Source organism: Glycine max, chromosome 11 (assembly GCF_000004515.6).
Source record: "Glycine max cultivar Williams 82 chromosome 11, Glycine_max_v4.0, whole genome shotgun sequence".
In the NCBI taxonomy this organism is placed as follows: Eukaryota; Viridiplantae; Streptophyta; class Magnoliopsida; order Fabales; family Fabaceae; genus Glycine; species Glycine max.
Window position 1 is genome coordinate 4,354,622 of NC_038247.2, and position 17,446 is coordinate 4,372,067.

At 32.3% G+C, this 17,446-nt stretch overlaps 2 protein-coding genes and 1 pseudogene across 3 annotated transcripts; 1 reads left to right on the plus strand and 2 right to left on the minus strand.

Annotated features, from left to right (window-relative positions):
* Positions 1 to 553: 553 nt before the first annotated feature.
* LOC100815193 (very-long-chain 3-oxoacyl-CoA reductase) lies at positions 554 to 2,843 on the plus strand. Its single transcript, XM_003538772.5, has 5 exons — positions 554 to 1,066; positions 1,137 to 1,405; positions 1,826 to 1,919; positions 2,046 to 2,160; positions 2,400 to 2,843. The coding sequence occupies exons 1-5, from the start codon at positions 925 to 927 to the stop codon at positions 2,575 to 2,577; spliced, it is 798 nt and encodes a 265-aa protein (XP_003538820.1). The 5' UTR covers positions 554 to 924; the 3' UTR covers positions 2,578 to 2,843.
* A 2,892-nt stretch (positions 2,844 to 5,735) lies between these two features.
* On the minus strand, positions 5,736 to 8,586 carry LOC100809286 (zinc finger CCCH domain-containing protein 62-like; annotated as a pseudogene). Its single transcript, XR_001383437.3, has 8 exons — positions 8,374 to 8,586; positions 8,171 to 8,288; positions 7,762 to 7,823; positions 7,626 to 7,677; positions 7,431 to 7,536; positions 6,870 to 6,968; positions 6,653 to 6,776; positions 5,736 to 6,560 (listed from the first exon to the last, which is right to left on the minus strand). The product of XR_001383437.3 is annotated as a zinc finger CCCH domain-containing protein 62-like (transcript).
* Positions 8,587 to 9,188: 602 nt separating this feature from the next.
* LOC100815721 (CDPK-related kinase 5) lies at positions 9,189 to 14,709 on the minus strand. Its single transcript, XM_041006600.1, has 11 exons — positions 13,891 to 14,709; positions 12,773 to 12,903; positions 12,559 to 12,600; positions 12,308 to 12,416; positions 11,723 to 11,801; positions 11,343 to 11,639; positions 11,164 to 11,273; positions 10,443 to 10,550; positions 10,301 to 10,363; positions 10,047 to 10,214; positions 9,189 to 9,823 (listed from the first exon to the last, which is right to left on the minus strand). Exons 1-11 carry the CDS (start codon positions 14,401 to 14,403, stop codon positions 9,686 to 9,688), a joined length of 1,758 nt encoding a protein of 585 aa, XP_040862534.1. The 5' UTR covers positions 14,404 to 14,709; the 3' UTR covers positions 9,189 to 9,685.
* Positions 14,710 to 17,446: the final 2,737 nt, after the last annotated feature.

The window sequence follows — 17,446 nt, forward strand, 5'->3', positions numbered from 1 at the left end:
GAAAATTAATTTTCACATGATTATCACAGCTCAACTAATAATTTTGATTAAATTTTAGATATATAATTACATAAATAGTACTTAAAAGTAAATTTTTTTTGTTTATAATCATCTTACTTAAAGTTCAAATCTTCTCTTACATGTTCATTTAGATGAGATCTTAATTATATAAAATTTTGTTGTTTATAATCATCTTACTTAAAGTTCAAATCTTCTCTTACATGCTCATTTAGATGAGATCTTAATCATTAAAATTATTTAATTTAAAAATGAGATGCATTAAATAGATATATCTCAGTGTTAAATTTTAATGAAGAGAATTTATTAAAAGATGAATTATGAGTGTAATATGAGATGAGAAGTACTCCTCATTCTTCCTCATATAATTTATATCAATATTATCTTTAATTAATGTTAAACTTTAATAAATCTTTCTTTTAGTTTGTTTATGGTTATATGTCATGTAAGACTTTTAAAGCATTTTTCTATCAACAGGTAAACATTAAGTGATTTTTTCCGACAGAATGACTGTCTTCTTATCAAACTCATGTAGAGGAAGGAAGGATAGTTGTTGTGTGTAAGAAAGACAAGAGAGATTAGCAATGAAAATGTCAAGTAAAATAGATATGCATGTAAAAAACAGTGAGAGAGTGTTCCGGATTGTCTGGTAAAAAAATAATTAAATTATTCAGTGAAGCTTGAGAAAGAGAAGGTACGTGCTGAGGGGAGGAGCAGTGGCGCTAGCAAGGGAGACACACTGATTCAGACAGCACACACACTGCGACATAATATCATATCATCCCCAACCCATATCTTCCATTCCATTACTTAATAAATAAATCTCATTCCTACTTAGTACGTAGCTTCAATTCCACCAAACTACCTCCTTCTTCCTTAATTAAGAATCTGCTAGTTTTCATTTAGATGATAAGAAGCATGGCAAGCTCTGTCTCCTCACGAGGCAATATTGCTGCTATAGTCGGTGTTGGGCCCAAGCTGGGTCGATCCATCGCCCGCAAGTTTGCTCACGAAGGCTACACCATAGCCATTCTCGCTCGAGACCTAGGCACGTATATACATACATACATCGATAAATCATTTTTGTTTCTGTTTTATTATATTTTGTCTTGTTGCAGGGAGATTGTCTGGAGTGGCGGAAGAGATAGCGAGGGAGGAGAAAGCACAGGTGTTTGCAATACGTATCGACTGCTCCGACTCCAAAAGCGTCAGGGATGCATTCGAAGGAGTGCTCTCGCTCGGATTCGTGGAGGTTCTTGTTTACAACGCTAATCACCAACCCCAATCCCTCTCTCCAAACCCCACTTCCTTCCAAAACATACCTCTCGACACTTTCCAAAAATCCCTAGCTGTTTCCGCCGTCGCTGCCTTCCACTGCGCTCAACAGGTACCTATATACTCTCACTTTTTTTCCCCTTCTATATTTGCATAAAATACTTACCCAAAAAAGTATCACACAAGTTCAACTTCTGGCTTCTGAATTAAAATTCATTTACTCAAACACCGAGCAAATTAAATCAACTTCAACTTGTGTAACTTTGTTATATATTCTAACTTAATTAGTGCTTTGATATTCCAGTTTTGGATATATTAGCTGTCATGGTAATTCTATTCAATTTGAACAAAATTACTTCTGACAAAAAAAATAATTTGAACAAAATTACTTCTGACAAAATTACTTCTCTCCGAGTTGATTTTTAACTTATAAATACATACATTGTTCCCTAGAAACTAAAATGCTGCATTAAATTAATTCTGGCTATGTTATTGAATATTTATGGTTTGTTGAATGGATGGAATGAATTAGGTGTTGACGGGGATGGTGGAAAAAGGGAAGGGCACAATCCTTTTCACGGGCTGTTCAGCGTCACTATATGGCATTGCCGGATACTCCCAACTATGTAAATAATCATCATTTTTATTTTCCTACTTTCTCCACCCTGCAAAAAATGGAACTAGCTATATAGCTGATGATTAGATTATTACTAATTAATAAATTGAATATTGAGACATATATAAATATACAGGCTGTGGGAAATTCGCGTTGAGAGCACTAGCGCAATGCCTTGCGAAGGAATTTCAACCTCAGGGAGTGCACATAGCACATGTAATCATTGACGGTGTTGTTGCCCCACCCAGGAGGTTCGTTTTCCTTAGTTAGTTTCATCTGTTGCTTTGCATTTGCTTATCCCTTCCCTTTTATATTTATTCCGATTCCATTCAAGTCCTAATCTATCTAAAAAAATCTAAAGAGATGTCAATGAATATATCTATGCATGAATTAACTAAAGATGGGTCCACATACACATTAACTAATGGTACAATTTAACATGAAGTCTAATTAATTGCATGCATGATGTTGTGGACGTGCATGTGTATAGGAGAAGATCATCATCATCAAGTTCAGTTAGGGATGAAAGCATAAGCAGCGGAGAGGATCATGAGGGCACAATGGACCCAGACGCAGTGGCTCAAACATATTGGCACTTGCACGTTCAGGACCGAACCACTTGGACCCAGGAGATCGACCTGCGTTCCAACAATGCTACATTCTTTTAGCTCACCTTTCCCATTTTCAATATTTTATTTCTCTACTTGATGTCTATCATATCATTAATTTCTTCTCTCATGTAAAATATATATATATATATTGGTCAAGATTCACGAGTGATTTTCCTTTTATATGTTTTAAAAAACCATGCATTTTGCTTTTAGCAGTGTACTAAACTTTGATTATACTGATCATCAGGTAATCAGTCATCTTTGTTGTTATTTTGTTTTGTGATACACTAATTATATATAGCTAAATAAAGGAAGAAAATTATATATATATATATATATATATACATTACTATTTAGATATACAAAGATTTTGCTCACCAACCCAATCATATTGTATTGAGCAAACTGGTGATAAAGTGCTTAATTTGTCGGTAATGGATGCAAGTTGCATTGGAAGGGTTGGTATGGGCCCGGCATTGAAAAGGGGAGAGCCAAGAGGAATGGGATGAGAACAAGGTTGCATGGACACAACCATGACTTCGTGTTCTTTTCTACGGCACATAAACATTCTGCATTTGCTTAAATATCACATGCATATGGATATTTTTAGTGCATGAAATTAAAAATAAAGACTACTTATCCTATAAAACTATAATTAAATCCACTGAGCGTGAAATTTAGATAGTTTACACGAGTTGTAAAAAAATATAAAAGTTGCTCTATATTTTAATTAATATATTCAACTTATTTTAAAAATATAAAAGGTGTTGTTCTATATGTTTGTATTTTAATTAATTAATATATCCAACTTATTTATAGGAAAATAATTAAATCTTAGAGGATCTAGCGGTTGCTGTCATTTCCCTGGTTTAGCTAGTAGATGCAGTGCTGACATTTCCTGCCATATTTGGCTAGTTCGGTTCGATTGACATTTCACTGGCTTAAAAATGGAAAAAGATGTTTCTCTTTTATCTTTTTCTTCTTTGGTCCGCAAAGAGAGAGAGGGACGTGACACGCAGCACGCGTTGAATGAGATATACCACTATATTGGAGCCGTCATAAATGTTGGTGACTTTATGATTAATCCTCCCAACCAATTATAAGTCAACACCTGTCAATTGATATGATTTAAAATATTTATTTAATTTAACTTTTTATTATCTTTTTTCTTTCCAAACTTACCCTCTTTCAGATGATCCCACCCATTCAGTCTGGGTTCCGCTGAAGTTGCCACGGTTGATGACTAGAGATGTTTCGTCTCCTCTGTTTCTTTTCTTTTCCGGATAATTTGTCATCAGGAAGAGGCATAAATTTTTGTCTGTTATCCGACACGACCATTTAATAGAAACCTATTGAAATAATCTTTGCAGCAAGCTAATTTACACGTTTTGGTCAAACATAAAAGGACACCAGACAAGATTCCTCCAGTATGAAGATGAAAAATAAGAGTATATTTTCTAAGGTTATCAAAGCATGTAAACCATCTTGTTCAAAATGCTGCTGCCGCTTGCCATCCTTTGCTTTGGTGTTGGCCATCGTGTTCTGTGTGGAATGTGGATGAGTATAAAGGGTAAAGCTGGAAAAATAAAACTACTTTAAAAAGTTAAAATTAATTAATATTTGGTGGACAGATGTTACAGTTTAAAAAATAATTAATTTTATGTTATTTAAGAAAATTAGTTAATTTTTAATTTTTTTAAAAAATTATATGTTTTGAAAAAGGAAAAAAATGTATTTAATACCTTAGAAGAGATTTTCATAATTTATTCTTAAAAAAATTTGTTCAAGAATACTTTTATAGTTTCATTGAATTTTTTTCTCATTTACACCTGACTCAGAACTCTAATGTCGGAAGCCAATGTAATTAATAATTCTTTCAGTAGTTTCTTTTTCATCCCTAAACCAGTCAGCCACTAGTTAGAATAATTTCACAAAATACCTACAAATATTTCGTTGTTGTCTCAAAAAATTCTCAAGATGTTGTCATAAGTTCAAATCTGAAGTACATAATTGGTGACCTCGCACACCTATTCATAGAGCTCCTTGTAGTTGGTGACAACTAAGGAACCACTTGTTGGTGGCAATGAGAAATAATTAATTTGCCTTTCATAGACATGGGTTTATATATGTTTAAAAGTTATTGTCCAAGCATACTTTTATAACTTCATTAAAAAAATCTCATTTACACAGACTCGGAAGTCTGATGTTGGAAACCAATGGAAAACTAATTGTTCCTTCAATAGCCTTTTGCTATATTGACAAGTTTGCAAGGTCAAGTTTGACTCTACGTGGAATGCGAGGAGAAAGTTATATTGACAATTCCTAAAGTTTCATCAAATTACTTCGATACTCCTTCCTTTTTTTTTATTCTTACACTAACCTAATAATTTTTTGAAATACACAATACTAATATCTCGTATGAGAGAGTTGTTGCAAACATAGAAAAATAATAATAAAAAATTATTGTAAGGTTATGTTTGGTAGTGAGAAATGAAAAGAGATGAAACGAAATAAAAAAATGTAAAATAAAGTGATTTGATAAAAATGAAACAAAGTGTAAAACAGATAAAATAATTGACTAAAGTTGTTAAGCAAATAATAAAAGAAAAAAGTAGAAAAATAATGATTAATCAAAATGTCCATTGTATCCCGTCATAATGTTCACTTCAATTTTAGCTTAAGATGAAATTAAAAAAAAATACACAATTAATAATGTAAGTTACGTAATTAATTATCCTGTCAACAACAAAAACCAACTCGATCAAATTTCAAACCTTCAATTCCTATATAACTTATCATACTAATAGGATAGTTGATTATGTATACAAAGAAACAAGAGGATGTTGCAACTCATTGTCTATTGTACCCTGCAATCATGATAGATACAACTTTCACCCTCTTTCATCTCATTTTGAAATGAAAGTTGAAAAGCATGGAATCCACATGTTTTTCAAAACTTTGCCTTTCACCAAACACCTTCTCTCACACCCTAAATTAATTGCAATTAGTTTCGGTTGTGATTCACTCCTTAAATCAAACACCCGTAAATGTTAATCTCAATAAACCTCATAGAATATCTATAATTTGCTGTATTTTTAAACATATTTCATATTACTTTATTTTTAAATCTTTAAACAATTAATAAAATATGTATAGTACACAGAATAAGTTGGCAACATCTAATTTTTATCAATAATTAGAACTTTAAAAAATAATTAACATAACAATATTTTATTGATATTTAATTATATGGATAAAAAGTTTCAAAAAATGAAAAAAATCATACTAATTACAAATATCCAACAGTATATCACAAGTACCAAATTTATTTGATATATGATCGCATATCGGTTCCGCAACTATGTTGAAGTATCTGTACATTCTAACCCAGACCGCGTTTGAAAAAAGAATGCTTACATTCCATTTCCATCCATTGAGAATGCGAACGTTCACTAGAACAAACTGGAAATGCGCAAATGGGGATCCCAGATCATGCCACTGTTAAAAGGCGAAACCAAAACTGTGTGTACTCTCGAGTCTTCCTAATGAAAAACAGATCACAATTCACATCCTATACCGTATTTTCTCCATCCATAATTCTTCATTTCAAAGTCGTACAGGTTTGTACAAGCATGACGAATATCATTGGATACCGGATGTTGCGACAGAGATGTGAATTCACCAACACGAAGCCTGGAAGGTGGGTATCCTGTCATATTTGGAATTAGGCCTCTGTTGTGATAAAAGAATTCACTTGGCACATTCCTGCTTTGAGAATTTACTTGATATTGGTATGTACTTTGTGGATAACTATGTAATGGATAAACTGGAACTTGGTAACGGTCAAATTGAGCCCAATTGTGACTTCCCCTTGTAGTTGCTTGAAGATGCTTTCTCCTTCTGCGTTGCTCGAGTTGACGAAGTGACCTCTCGAAGTTGAAAGTGCCTGATGCCATCTTGGTGCCTAACCTTATCTACTACATTTGATCTTCCTATTTTTTATCGTTTTTTATTATGGATTTCATGCTGCCATTTCGAACCTAATAATTGCAAGAGATGAGTAACAAGTAACCAATAATGTGAAAAACTGTAAGATAATGCAACAAACGCATCCGCTAATGTTCAAAATTACCTTTAGATTCATTTGCAGAACAACTTTTCTTTTTTCGCTTCAATGATCTCATAGATCTCGCTGCTGCACCACGTTTGTGCTTCTCACTAAGTACCTCAATTCTATCAGCTTCATTTTTCCATCTCTAGAGCATGAAGAACAACAAAAGTAAGGAACTGTAACATCCAGAGGATAGAAGAGAAAACAGAGATAAAGGCTTGCACGCAATAATTGATACCTGCCGGTAAGTTTTCTGTTTATAGAGATTCCGGCCCTTTACAAGCAACGGAGAAAGAGGAGGCAATTTCCTAACCCCACTACTCCACAATACTTCAACCTGCAAGACATAGATGAAGAATTTGACTTCTATTAATGTGTAAAGAGTTCCTTATTTGGTAAAAAAAAGCTGTATAATATTAATCTGCAAACTCTGGCTAAGAAATTTCTTTGGCATAAAATGCCACTACGAAACCAAGTATGTTGTTTTTGTTTTCTGATTCACTGTTTCTCTATTCTCAAGTACAAGTTATTGGCTTAGAAAACAATTGTACCAACACCAATAAAAAAATTAAACATAATACCAGAGTGAAATTCTCAAGATAAACTTGAGAGTGAAATTCTCAAGACAAACTTGAGAGTGAAACCAGAACTCTACTTCACTAACCAAGATAGCCATTGCTCTGCTCAGTTTACAAGAGTATATATATAATCCAATTATGTTTGTCCGAATAAAAGACCAAGGAGCAATACAGGACTCTTTTTCATGTAACCAACTTATTGCAGCTAACTTTAGACTCACAGTAAAGGTATGTTGTTGTTTAGCTGCACCATAACTCTCCTTCACAACCCTCCCAGCAACAGTTCTGTTTCCTAGAGTTTTTCCATGCCGAGTAACTTTATGAAACCTGGCGAAATGTATAATTAACTTGAAAGGAACAATTCAGGACTGAAAGGAAAAATCATTGATTAAAAATGACCAGAGCAGACAAATTACTTTTCATAAACCTTCTGTCTGAACAGAACAACATCTCCCATGCAAACATCACCTGAGGAAAGTGAGAAAACAAGTATTTATTCAAAGAACAACAAGAGTAAGGCAAATGAAAGAAAAAAAGAAAAAAACAATTTACCAGTACAATTAATGGTAAAGGACGATCTTGGGTAAATCGTGTAGCCACTTCCATGTTTTAACCTGAGATATTAAAATATACACACACACCTTCTGAGAGGTAAAAACAACCATTCAAAATCAACGATAACAAGCCTTATCTTCTCTAGGAAAAATCACTATATTGCTCTTTAATGGATATGACGCAAATTTTTCTTAGAAATAACTATAGGACAAACATAATTCCTTTGGTTGAAACAAATTGAAGCAAAACGCATTGACAAGAAAAATTAAATTAAAATGTCTTCTCAAAAACAATGTAAGTATGAATACATCTACAATTGATTATTGGGTTTTCAATTCCATACAAAATTTCAATGTCTTGAAGTACGCTTCTAAGTCAATAGGCTTCTAGAATCCGAAACCCTTACCTCCAATGCTCCTTTATCCTGGCAACACAAACATCTCTATTTCCTGCGATCCTCAAGCAGTGATTCCGTAGATACGCTTTGCATTCGTTTAATTTCAAAGATTCAATATCTTTTCCTTCTAGCAAATTCAAACGAAAAACATAGAAATTCAACGGCACTGATCATCAACACAGCATTATTAATTTCGTTAGTAAAATTAAAACCTCGAAGGAGGGCGACGACTTTGTCGGAGAGGGAGGAATCATCAACGTCGCCGTCATCGGATTCGTACGCTTCATCGCAATCGCTGTCTTCTTCTTCTTCTTCTTCTTCTTCTTCTTCTTCTTCTTCTTCAGAAGAGAGAACCATCACTTTGTTCTTTCCTCTTCTCGTATGATCCATTTCTTGTAACTGTTATTGGGTTCACAGACAAATTTAAATGTTCGAAACTAAAATTTTAAATGAAAAGAAGAAAAAAGCGGGGCTGGACCTTGGTTCGGCTCGCTCGACACTTTTGGGCCGAATTTCCAACTATCTCAATTCTCAACGACAGATTTTTCTTTTTTGAAGTTAAAAACTATTATTTTATATTTTTTGAGAAAAACAAGTGAAATGATATATTTTTTTAAAAAATGTTTTAAAATTGTAGATGCAAAAATATTTTCTATTTTTAATTAATTAATTTTTTTTCATATATCAACTTTAATTATTTTTAATATCTTATATATTTTTTTTGGTCTAAAATCTCAACTATTTATAATCAACTTTTCAAATAAAAAAAAGATTCTTTTAAATCAAAACTAATTCTCTTCTTTATTTAAACTAATTATTAAAAAATATTGTAATTGTACATAGTTTTATTTTAACTTATATTTTTAAATTTTTATTCAAATAAAAAATTAACCTTACAATACAGATTCTTATTAGTATGCAATTTTTTCCATTTCCATTGTCTATCTGATTTTTGTAAAATACCAGACGTTTAGCAACATCTACAATTATACTGCAACAATCAAATAGGGATTAGAATTGTGCAGAATTGAGGTGGGATATAGATACTTCACATTTCCTGCCTCGGGCCAATTATCAACATAATCAGCACCTTTAAATGATGAGAAAATCATCCAAGAAAAATCAAATTACAAATTCCCAAAAGCTACAATAATCCTGAAAGCACAAAAGTGCCCCCAAACCCTCTGGATACAAACTACAAAGCAATGAATTTGCATGTGGACAAGATTACAAGAATGATGCACCTCAATTGTGAACCTTCTAACATGTTACAGTATTGAGTGTACCCTTTTAATACACTACAGCTTTACAGTGGAAAATGCAAACTCCTGTAGCAGGTTTGCTTCCTGCTCCAAGTTGTTAAAGAACGAGATCATTCTAAAAGCGTATACGCCGAGGCACAATGTGAAAGACAATCACTTGATGATAGGGTTGTGATGATTCTGTTAGCAATTTTTAAGCCACATATAGATCATCATATAGTTTAGTCAAGCACTCTTGGATATTCTATCGAGCTTCTGAGGTCTATAGAGCTTTTGCAAGACTTCTAGATGGGCCATGCAACAGTTTGACAAATCCAAGGAAACTTAATTTTCCATCAGTGTGCCGAATCCAATCATGGAGAACAGCATGAACAGGGACAGATGGACCAAGCCCAAGCTCCTGGTTATTTAGTTAAAACAAATAATATAAGGAAATGTAACTAGGCACTATGAAATAATGAAGAAAATCAATATATTAATATCACAATGCAACAACATGAAAGTTAAAATGGGTAGATATCTTCATTTATATAATAATCAGCACAGTAATATTCTCAGTATAAAGATTTATAAAGGCATGTATACATAAACTGTCATCAAGTCATCAGTCAGATCAACCATACCGAAGCTAGTTCGTCAATGACTATAGCCTTGTTTCCATCCTTTTCAAAAAAGTCATAGGCACAACGTGCATTTTGCTCCCACTGGTCAAGTGTTTCAAGTTGATGAACACTAAGGGCAGCTGCACAGAACTCGTCAAAATCCATCCTTCTATATTGTAATGCATTAAGCTGCCACCCAAATTATTTGTATTAATAACCACTACGGGTACAAAATGCCATTTGCATAATTTCTATGGTTAAATCATAACACTTACTGATGCCAAAAAGTCAGGTATGCGTGACTCCTTCATAGCATCTGTTGCATTTACCATCAAGACCTAACCAGCTCAAAGTTGTGAGATGACAAACACCTTCCTCTTAATATCTTAAATAAAAATAAATTGAAACAAAACCAACCACTTTGATATTTTCCAAGTTAATGGTGCCATTTTTGCTTGGCTCTAAAAGTGCAAACTGCTCCCTCAAATAAAATAGCTCATCAACAGTTAGCGTCTTAGACAGAGCCTGCCCCAATGCCCACGAAAAAAAAAAATCCATTAAGTTATTGAGAAGCAAATATAGTGTGATCAATAAAGTAAAGGCAGCAGGAATAATCAAAATAACAGAAAGAACCAATGCTCCAGTAACAACAAACATGAGTCTGCCTGGTTAGAAAAACTATAAAATATTCAACACAGTAGCTACTGAGATGATTTGGGCAACAATTAGCTCACTTAGCCAGAAACATTTACTTTAAAATAAATTGGATAAGTAGTAATTTAGTATACCTATTAGAGAAATGCAGCACAATTCTTTACTGATGGAAGAAATTTATTGAAGATCAAAATACTTTGTTGGACCCACAACTTATTTAATGAGTCTTACTCAAAATTTTGTAGTTTTCAACAAATTCTAAAGCAATATTAGAGTGTTTAAAAGTGTGTCAAATAGTGTATTGATAGCACTTCTCATAACTATTAATAATTGAAGAATATGAGACCAATGGAGACCACAGTTGTAGTAGCAAAAATCAAGAGAGATGATATCAAAGGATAAAAGGCATACAGTTCATCAAAATGTCTTTCCCATCAATATCAGGTTTTTAAAAGCAGACAAAATTCTACATAGATAGACATACCCTTAAAGCTGCTTTTCGTAGAGATGAGGAACACATATATGCCTTCATGAGCTTGAATATTAGAATATCCAGAGGTAATTTTACATCCTTGTTTCTAATCCATGGATGACCTGCAGTATGCAAATTGTAAGTAACAAATATAAGCACAAGAGCTAGCAATCATTGCTGAGAAAACTCACTTAACGCCTGTGCTGCAGACATTCTTTTCCGTGGATCTTTATTTAGTAATCGCTTAACAAAATTGGTTGCCTCATCTGACAGAGAAGGCCAAGGAGGTTCATCAAAAATTGGGTCAGCTTTCAATACCGCACGAAAGATACCAGACTCGGTTCGGGCCCAAAAGGGACGGCTACCACATAATAAAATATATGCAATCACTCCAATACTCCAGACATCAGCCTCTGTACTGTAAGCTCTATGTAGAACTTCGGGAGCCACGTAGTATGCACTGCCAACAATATCATTAAGTCTTTCATCTGTAAAGGACAATGAAAGGTAAAAAAATAAAGCAACTCCAAGATAATAAATAGCACACAGTGTAAAAGGAATCAAAATATACCTAGTTTAACAAAATCTGACAACCCAAAGTCTATGGCCTTCAGCTTTGAGCTCTCATCCTTGGATGCGAACAAGAAGTTCTGATCCAAAAACTAGCCATCTTCAAAAATTGTACTTGATAATAATTAGAAGACAAATCAATCAAAATCACAATCATCTTATAGCCTGTTCGTATTAGATGATTGTGAACAAAAACTTATGTTGATTAAAAGGAAAAGTATGTTCCTTCTCATAAATGCCATCCAAAAGCTGGGAATGGCACATCAAAAATTGTGTTTTTCCCTTTTGCATAGGTTGAAATCTTTAACCAAACACACAAAATAAAAGAGTAAAAAATTCCATTTAAAGACAACAATATTTTTTCCATAGCTTCCATTTTGTTTTTTTCTACCCCTTTTTCCCCAAAAGATAAATAAATTTTCAAACATAAAAGGAAAAGGTCTTTCTTTAATGCAAAAGATACTTCTAACATTTGACTCTCTGACTACTTAAGCTAAGCAGCTGAGTTCAATATTATGAAAGTATGAAACAAAAATAGGGTGGGTTGGGGGAGAAGAAATCTCTAAAAACTGCACATATACTTCACCTCAGGTTTAAGATCACGATGCACAACACCCTGTAAATGGCAAAAGGCAACTACATTCAGTATTTGTCTCAGGACAGCTTTTGCATCTTCCTCTGTGTACTTCCCTCCTCTGAAAGAGCAAAGAGATATCTTATAGTTGTTAAGCACACAATTTTGCATCTTCCAGTCACTTCCATTTATCCCCAATTTCCATCAGTGGCATTCAAATTTTAAACATTCAGACATTGTATATTTTAAAAATAAATAAATACCTTGATAATATTCTGTCTAACAGCTCTCCTCCTTCACACAACCTAGAACATGCAAAATAGTTTAAGAAAAGCTGTTATTTATAAAACTCATTACACTTTTCCTTACTTAATTATCCAAAAAAAAAGGACAAATTATCTTGATATTATAAATCAAATTGCCACAAAAAATGAACTATAGCATTTAACTTCACCAAGCAACATAATTGAAGCATACTCCATTACTATATAGACATTATCGTGGTCTTCATATGCATCATAGAATTGTACTAGATTCTTGTGTCCAGTCAAAGCTTTCAATATTTTTACTTCCCTTCTCACATCCTCGATAGCAATTGCAGTGGTCATCTACAATTCATAGATACAAATTAAAATAAATTATTGCAAACATTTAATAAGTAAATAAATAAGTTAATACATGTGACTTTGCTTTATTCTCAAAAAAAAAATTATTATAAAATTCAAAGAGGCTAGAGGGGTTTAAATAAATAAATTACAAGGTATACTGGTATAGACAACAATAATGTGTTAGATTTTCGTAATAGATTTTATGTCTACTTCTCTTTTCATAAATATTCACAAATTTGATAAAGCCCCACTTGTTTCATGCCTAGATCCAGTACTATTAAAGATCCAACAATGGAACTGTGTTGTAATAAAGTAGCTTAAAGGAAAATACTAAAATCAAGACAACCATAACAAAAATGTAAAAACTTCACTCAATTACAAATGAAACAAAACAACAGATCCATACTTGACTATATTAGGATAATTTCAGCTGGTCATTTTATTTGCCTAAACATTTTGCTATATTTGTTCAGAAATCAGTACTATTTTAATTTTAGACAGCATAAACTGATACATCATCGTTCCATGACACAATTTTCCCTATTGCAAAGCAGAAATGCATGTGCAGCACAATTGGAAAGCCCAACGCATCCAATCAACTCCACAATACTAACAAGCCAAATGAAATCTCCCAATCACAGTTCAAACATCAAGAAAACTAACAACAGTTGGCAGGAAGGTTTATGATTTCGGCCACAACATCAAGGTTTCTGGACTCTACAACTGCAATTGCAACTGCATTGGCCGCATTTGTACTCGGGTGTTTTGGAACAACAAAAATTGCAATTGCAACTGCATTGGCCGTATTTGTCCGCAATTTCCCCCATTCTCAAGGATAGTGACAAAACCGCAACCAAAATTTAAAATCTTAGTTAGGAGTGACAATTCAACCACAATTTTCAAAAACTAACAGAAAATCATTCGGGATAAAACAATAACTTAATAACTAATTATGCCATGCATGTGATTGTGAATGTTGGTGGAAACCTTGGCTTTTGGAATGACTTTAACGGCCACTTGCTGTCCCTTCAGCTCTCCTTTCTTCACCTTCGCAACACAGGTGTACCCAAAATGCCCTCTCCCAACCTCACCTCCAAGTTCATATTTATTTCCGAAATGCTTGGAGAATCCGAAGTTCTTGTCGAGTCCGGCGACCGCCTCGGCCTCCGGTATGGCAGCCTCATTGGGCTTCACCGAGCCGTGCCGACGCGCCAGTGCCGCCTTTATATGCTTGGCAGGCGACGGCGGCGGAAACGGGCGCTTGAAGAAGCGCCGCGGAGAGACCGGGAACACGTAGCGGCCCGGACTGGGACTATAGAATGGGAAAAACGGAGATCTCGTACCGCTGTTCTCGGGCTCCTTAGGGTTTTGGTTTTCGCCATTGGCGTGAGGTTCGGCGCTGAGAGTGAGTGTGACGGCGTCGTTTTGAGAAGGTGCCGCGGGGGAGCGAGTGGCGGATTGAGGAGAGTAATGAGTGGGTTTCGAAGTGCAGAGACCCATTCGGTTTTGCTTTGCGACTAAGACACGTGATTTGGTGCAGTGGCTGAAGGTCAAAGCATTGCATGCAATAAGTAATAATGCTAGTGAATGGATCGTGGATGAGGTTGAATTGAAAAGTGAGAAGCTCTTCCTGCAGAGATCTTAAGTGGAATTGAAATGTGGAGTTTGCGAGAATTAAGGTAGGTTGGTTGGGTTAGTTGATCGTGGGGAGTGTTTGTTTAACAATGGTGTGAGGAAGAAGAAGAAGAAGAGAGTGCGTTTCGTACAAAAGAAAATGAAATGCCGAAACTTTCGGTTTTCTTTTTCAATTAATCTTTGATGGGAGTATAAACTTTGTAATTAATGATGCCAAAAAAAATAATTTAGAACGCGTAGATTACACACTTATGGTCTGATTAATGATGCCGTAAATTTTCTGACATGGAATGGAATAATAAAAGCAAGCTGTGGTGGGTTAAAATACAGTGGTCCTCATGGTATGATTTACACACTTATTTATAAATTTAAATAAAATATACAAATAAAATAAATTATAAAAGATTATTAATTTTTATATATAGTTAATAAAAAAAAGGTCAGCATTTCCACACTGATTTACATCTTATCTGATTATTCTATTTTATCATCCTAACTAGATAGCCTTTTAAAACAATAATTTTCGACCTTCTTTTGAATTTATATTATTAATATTAGATTCTTATAATTAGTTTTGGTGCAATATTAGACTATTCTATTTGATCATTTTTATTATTAATATAATTATAATTCAAAAATTAAAATTAGGAAGGACATTACCTTTTTTTTTCACTTTTAGTTCTGTACCTTGATTTTTCCTTTGTTATTAAGTAAAAGGTTAAACAATGTGGTGGAACTCAAACTTAAGTAATTGACGTAAGCAAATTTTATCCATGTAAGAATTTCAATCCAAAATAAAGCAATAATATACAAAAGGCCATGTAAAATTTTCATGTAAAAAATACTTTTCTGTTGAACATTATTTGTAAATTACAATCTGAACATATTTTAACCTCGCGAGAGAAAGAAAGCAAAAGACCAATGCTTTTTATCTTCCCGTGTTTTCCTTCAACGTTTTGTATGCATCTATTGACTATTGAATATTTAATTTTCGTTAATTTTTGTATGCATCTATAGCCTAATTATTAAATACAAAAATCAAATTTATAGGTAAAAAAAACTTTAGAATATGAAAATGAATTTAAATAATTTTTTTATAATATTTTTTCAATTCTAAAAATTTCATCTCCTTAATTTTTTCTTATTTCATAAAATAAAATCCAATATATTATAAAAAATATCGGTTATTGCATTTTATTTATGATGTTACCATTATGTAAGAACAATAATAATTTTATTAAATATTTTTAGTTTTATCTTTAATTTTACTTAAATTTAAATACCTGTAAAATACACAATAAATTTCATAGTTTACGGTTAAAATAGAGAAGAAAAATATTTTGCAACTATTTGGTAGTGCACATAAGATCTATAATGTATCAAACATTTTTTTATTTACCAAATATTTAATTATGTAAAATATTACTTTTATTTTGATTTTTTGTATAAAAAATAGTTAACATAACAAAAATTATAAGATGGTATAATAAAAAAAATTACACTGATTTAACTTTTTTTTACTTGATTTTATCAATTTGGAATTTTATTATAGCATTCCTTTGAATGTTTTGGTTAAACAAATTTTATTATGTATATTTGGTAAGAAAATTTTGTTGTTCAATTTAAGTAAAATTACCTCCTGTGAAAAAAACCAATATTCCATACAAAAATACAAAGAAGGACATGCATGGTATTAATGAATTTAGTTTGTGTTTGAATTAACTTTCAGTCAAAATCATTTCTAAAATCAAGTTTAAAGTAACAAATAATTGCTTCAATTTTTTTTTTATTTTCTATCATAATTTTAGGGGTCAAAATTTATTGAACGAGGTAACCAAATACACTATATCAGTAAATTTTAGAAAATAATAGTTCGAACAATTACTAACAATGCAATATATATGATTTTTCTCATATAAGCGCTTTCATTCGTGTAACTTAACATCTTCAATGAAATTTATACCTATCTTGTCGTCTTGTGTCTGATATTCTTTGGAATGAATCACCCTTTTAGTATAAATCCCAAACAGAAGAATCCATTCAATCCCACTTATGCTTCCAAAAGTTTCAAATATAAACATTACTTTATTACAAAGAAAAGTTATCAAACAAGGTTACGCATTAGGTTTATTATTAGGCTTAAATATTTTTTTTAAGTTTAGTGTTTTTTTAGTTGTTTTGTTTTTCTAATTTTAGTTTTTATAAGTTTGTATTTTTTTGATTTTGATTTTTATAAGATATTTTATTTATTTTTAATTCTTGTAAGTTTGTTTTTTTTAAAAAAAAATTGATTCCTGTAAGTGCAAACTTATGAAGACTATAAATGAAAAAATTAAAATCTTATAAGAATTAAAAATAATAATAAAAATTACAGAAATCAAAATTAAAAAACTTTAATTTATAAAGAATAATTTAAAAAAAAAAAACTTATTGGGACCAAAATAAAAAGCACTAATTTACATAAAACAAAAACATATTAACTCTTATTATTATCATCAAGCGCATAAATTAACGTGGGATATAATTTATTAAATGATGAATTTTATTATTCATAATTACTTTAATTGACTCAAGTAAAATTGTTTCTCATATAAAATAGGTGACCCTTACTAAAATAATCAAATTATTATTATTATTTATTATTATTATTATTATTATTAAATATAAGATCAATAAAATCTATAAATTTAAAATCTTTCTCTGAATTTATCATTAAAAAAAATCTAGCTCTGAATTTTATACGACAATATCGACTATCTTTATTCCTAATCTATCTAACCAATAAATTTATCATCCTTCTAGATTTTCTACCAGGACCACTAGATAGAGAAAGCTTACCTACACCTGATTAAACACCTTCATGTGCTACACTCAACACAAAAAAGATTAAAATATACGAAACTAAGAA

Excerpts from the sequence above, each read along its gene's own strand:
- LOC100815193 (XM_003538772.5), top strand. The coding sequence starts at position 925 with ATGATAAGAAGCATGGCAAGCTCTGTCTCCTCACGAGGCAATATTGCT. Across the intron at positions 1,067-1,136 it reads CATTCTCGCTCGAGACCTAG|GGAGATTGTCTGGAGTGGCG; the intron begins GCACGTATATAC and ends GTCTTGTTGCAG. Across the intron at positions 2,161-2,399 it reads GTTGTTGCCCCACCCAGGAG|GAGAAGATCATCATCATCAA; the intron begins GTTCGTTTTCCT and ends GCATGTGTATAG.
- LOC100815721 (XM_041006600.1), bottom strand. The coding sequence starts at position 14,403 with ATGGGTCTCTGCACTTCGAAACCCACTCATTACTCTCCTCAATCCGCC. Across the intron at positions 11,274-11,342 it reads GTCTGCAGCACAGGCGTTAA|GTCATCCATGGATTAGAAAC; the intron begins GTGAGTTTTCTC and ends TGCATACTGCAG. Across the intron at positions 9,824-10,046 it reads TCATTGACGAACTAGCTTCG|GAGCTTGGGCTTGGTCCATC; the intron begins GTATGGTTGATC and ends CTAAATAACCAG.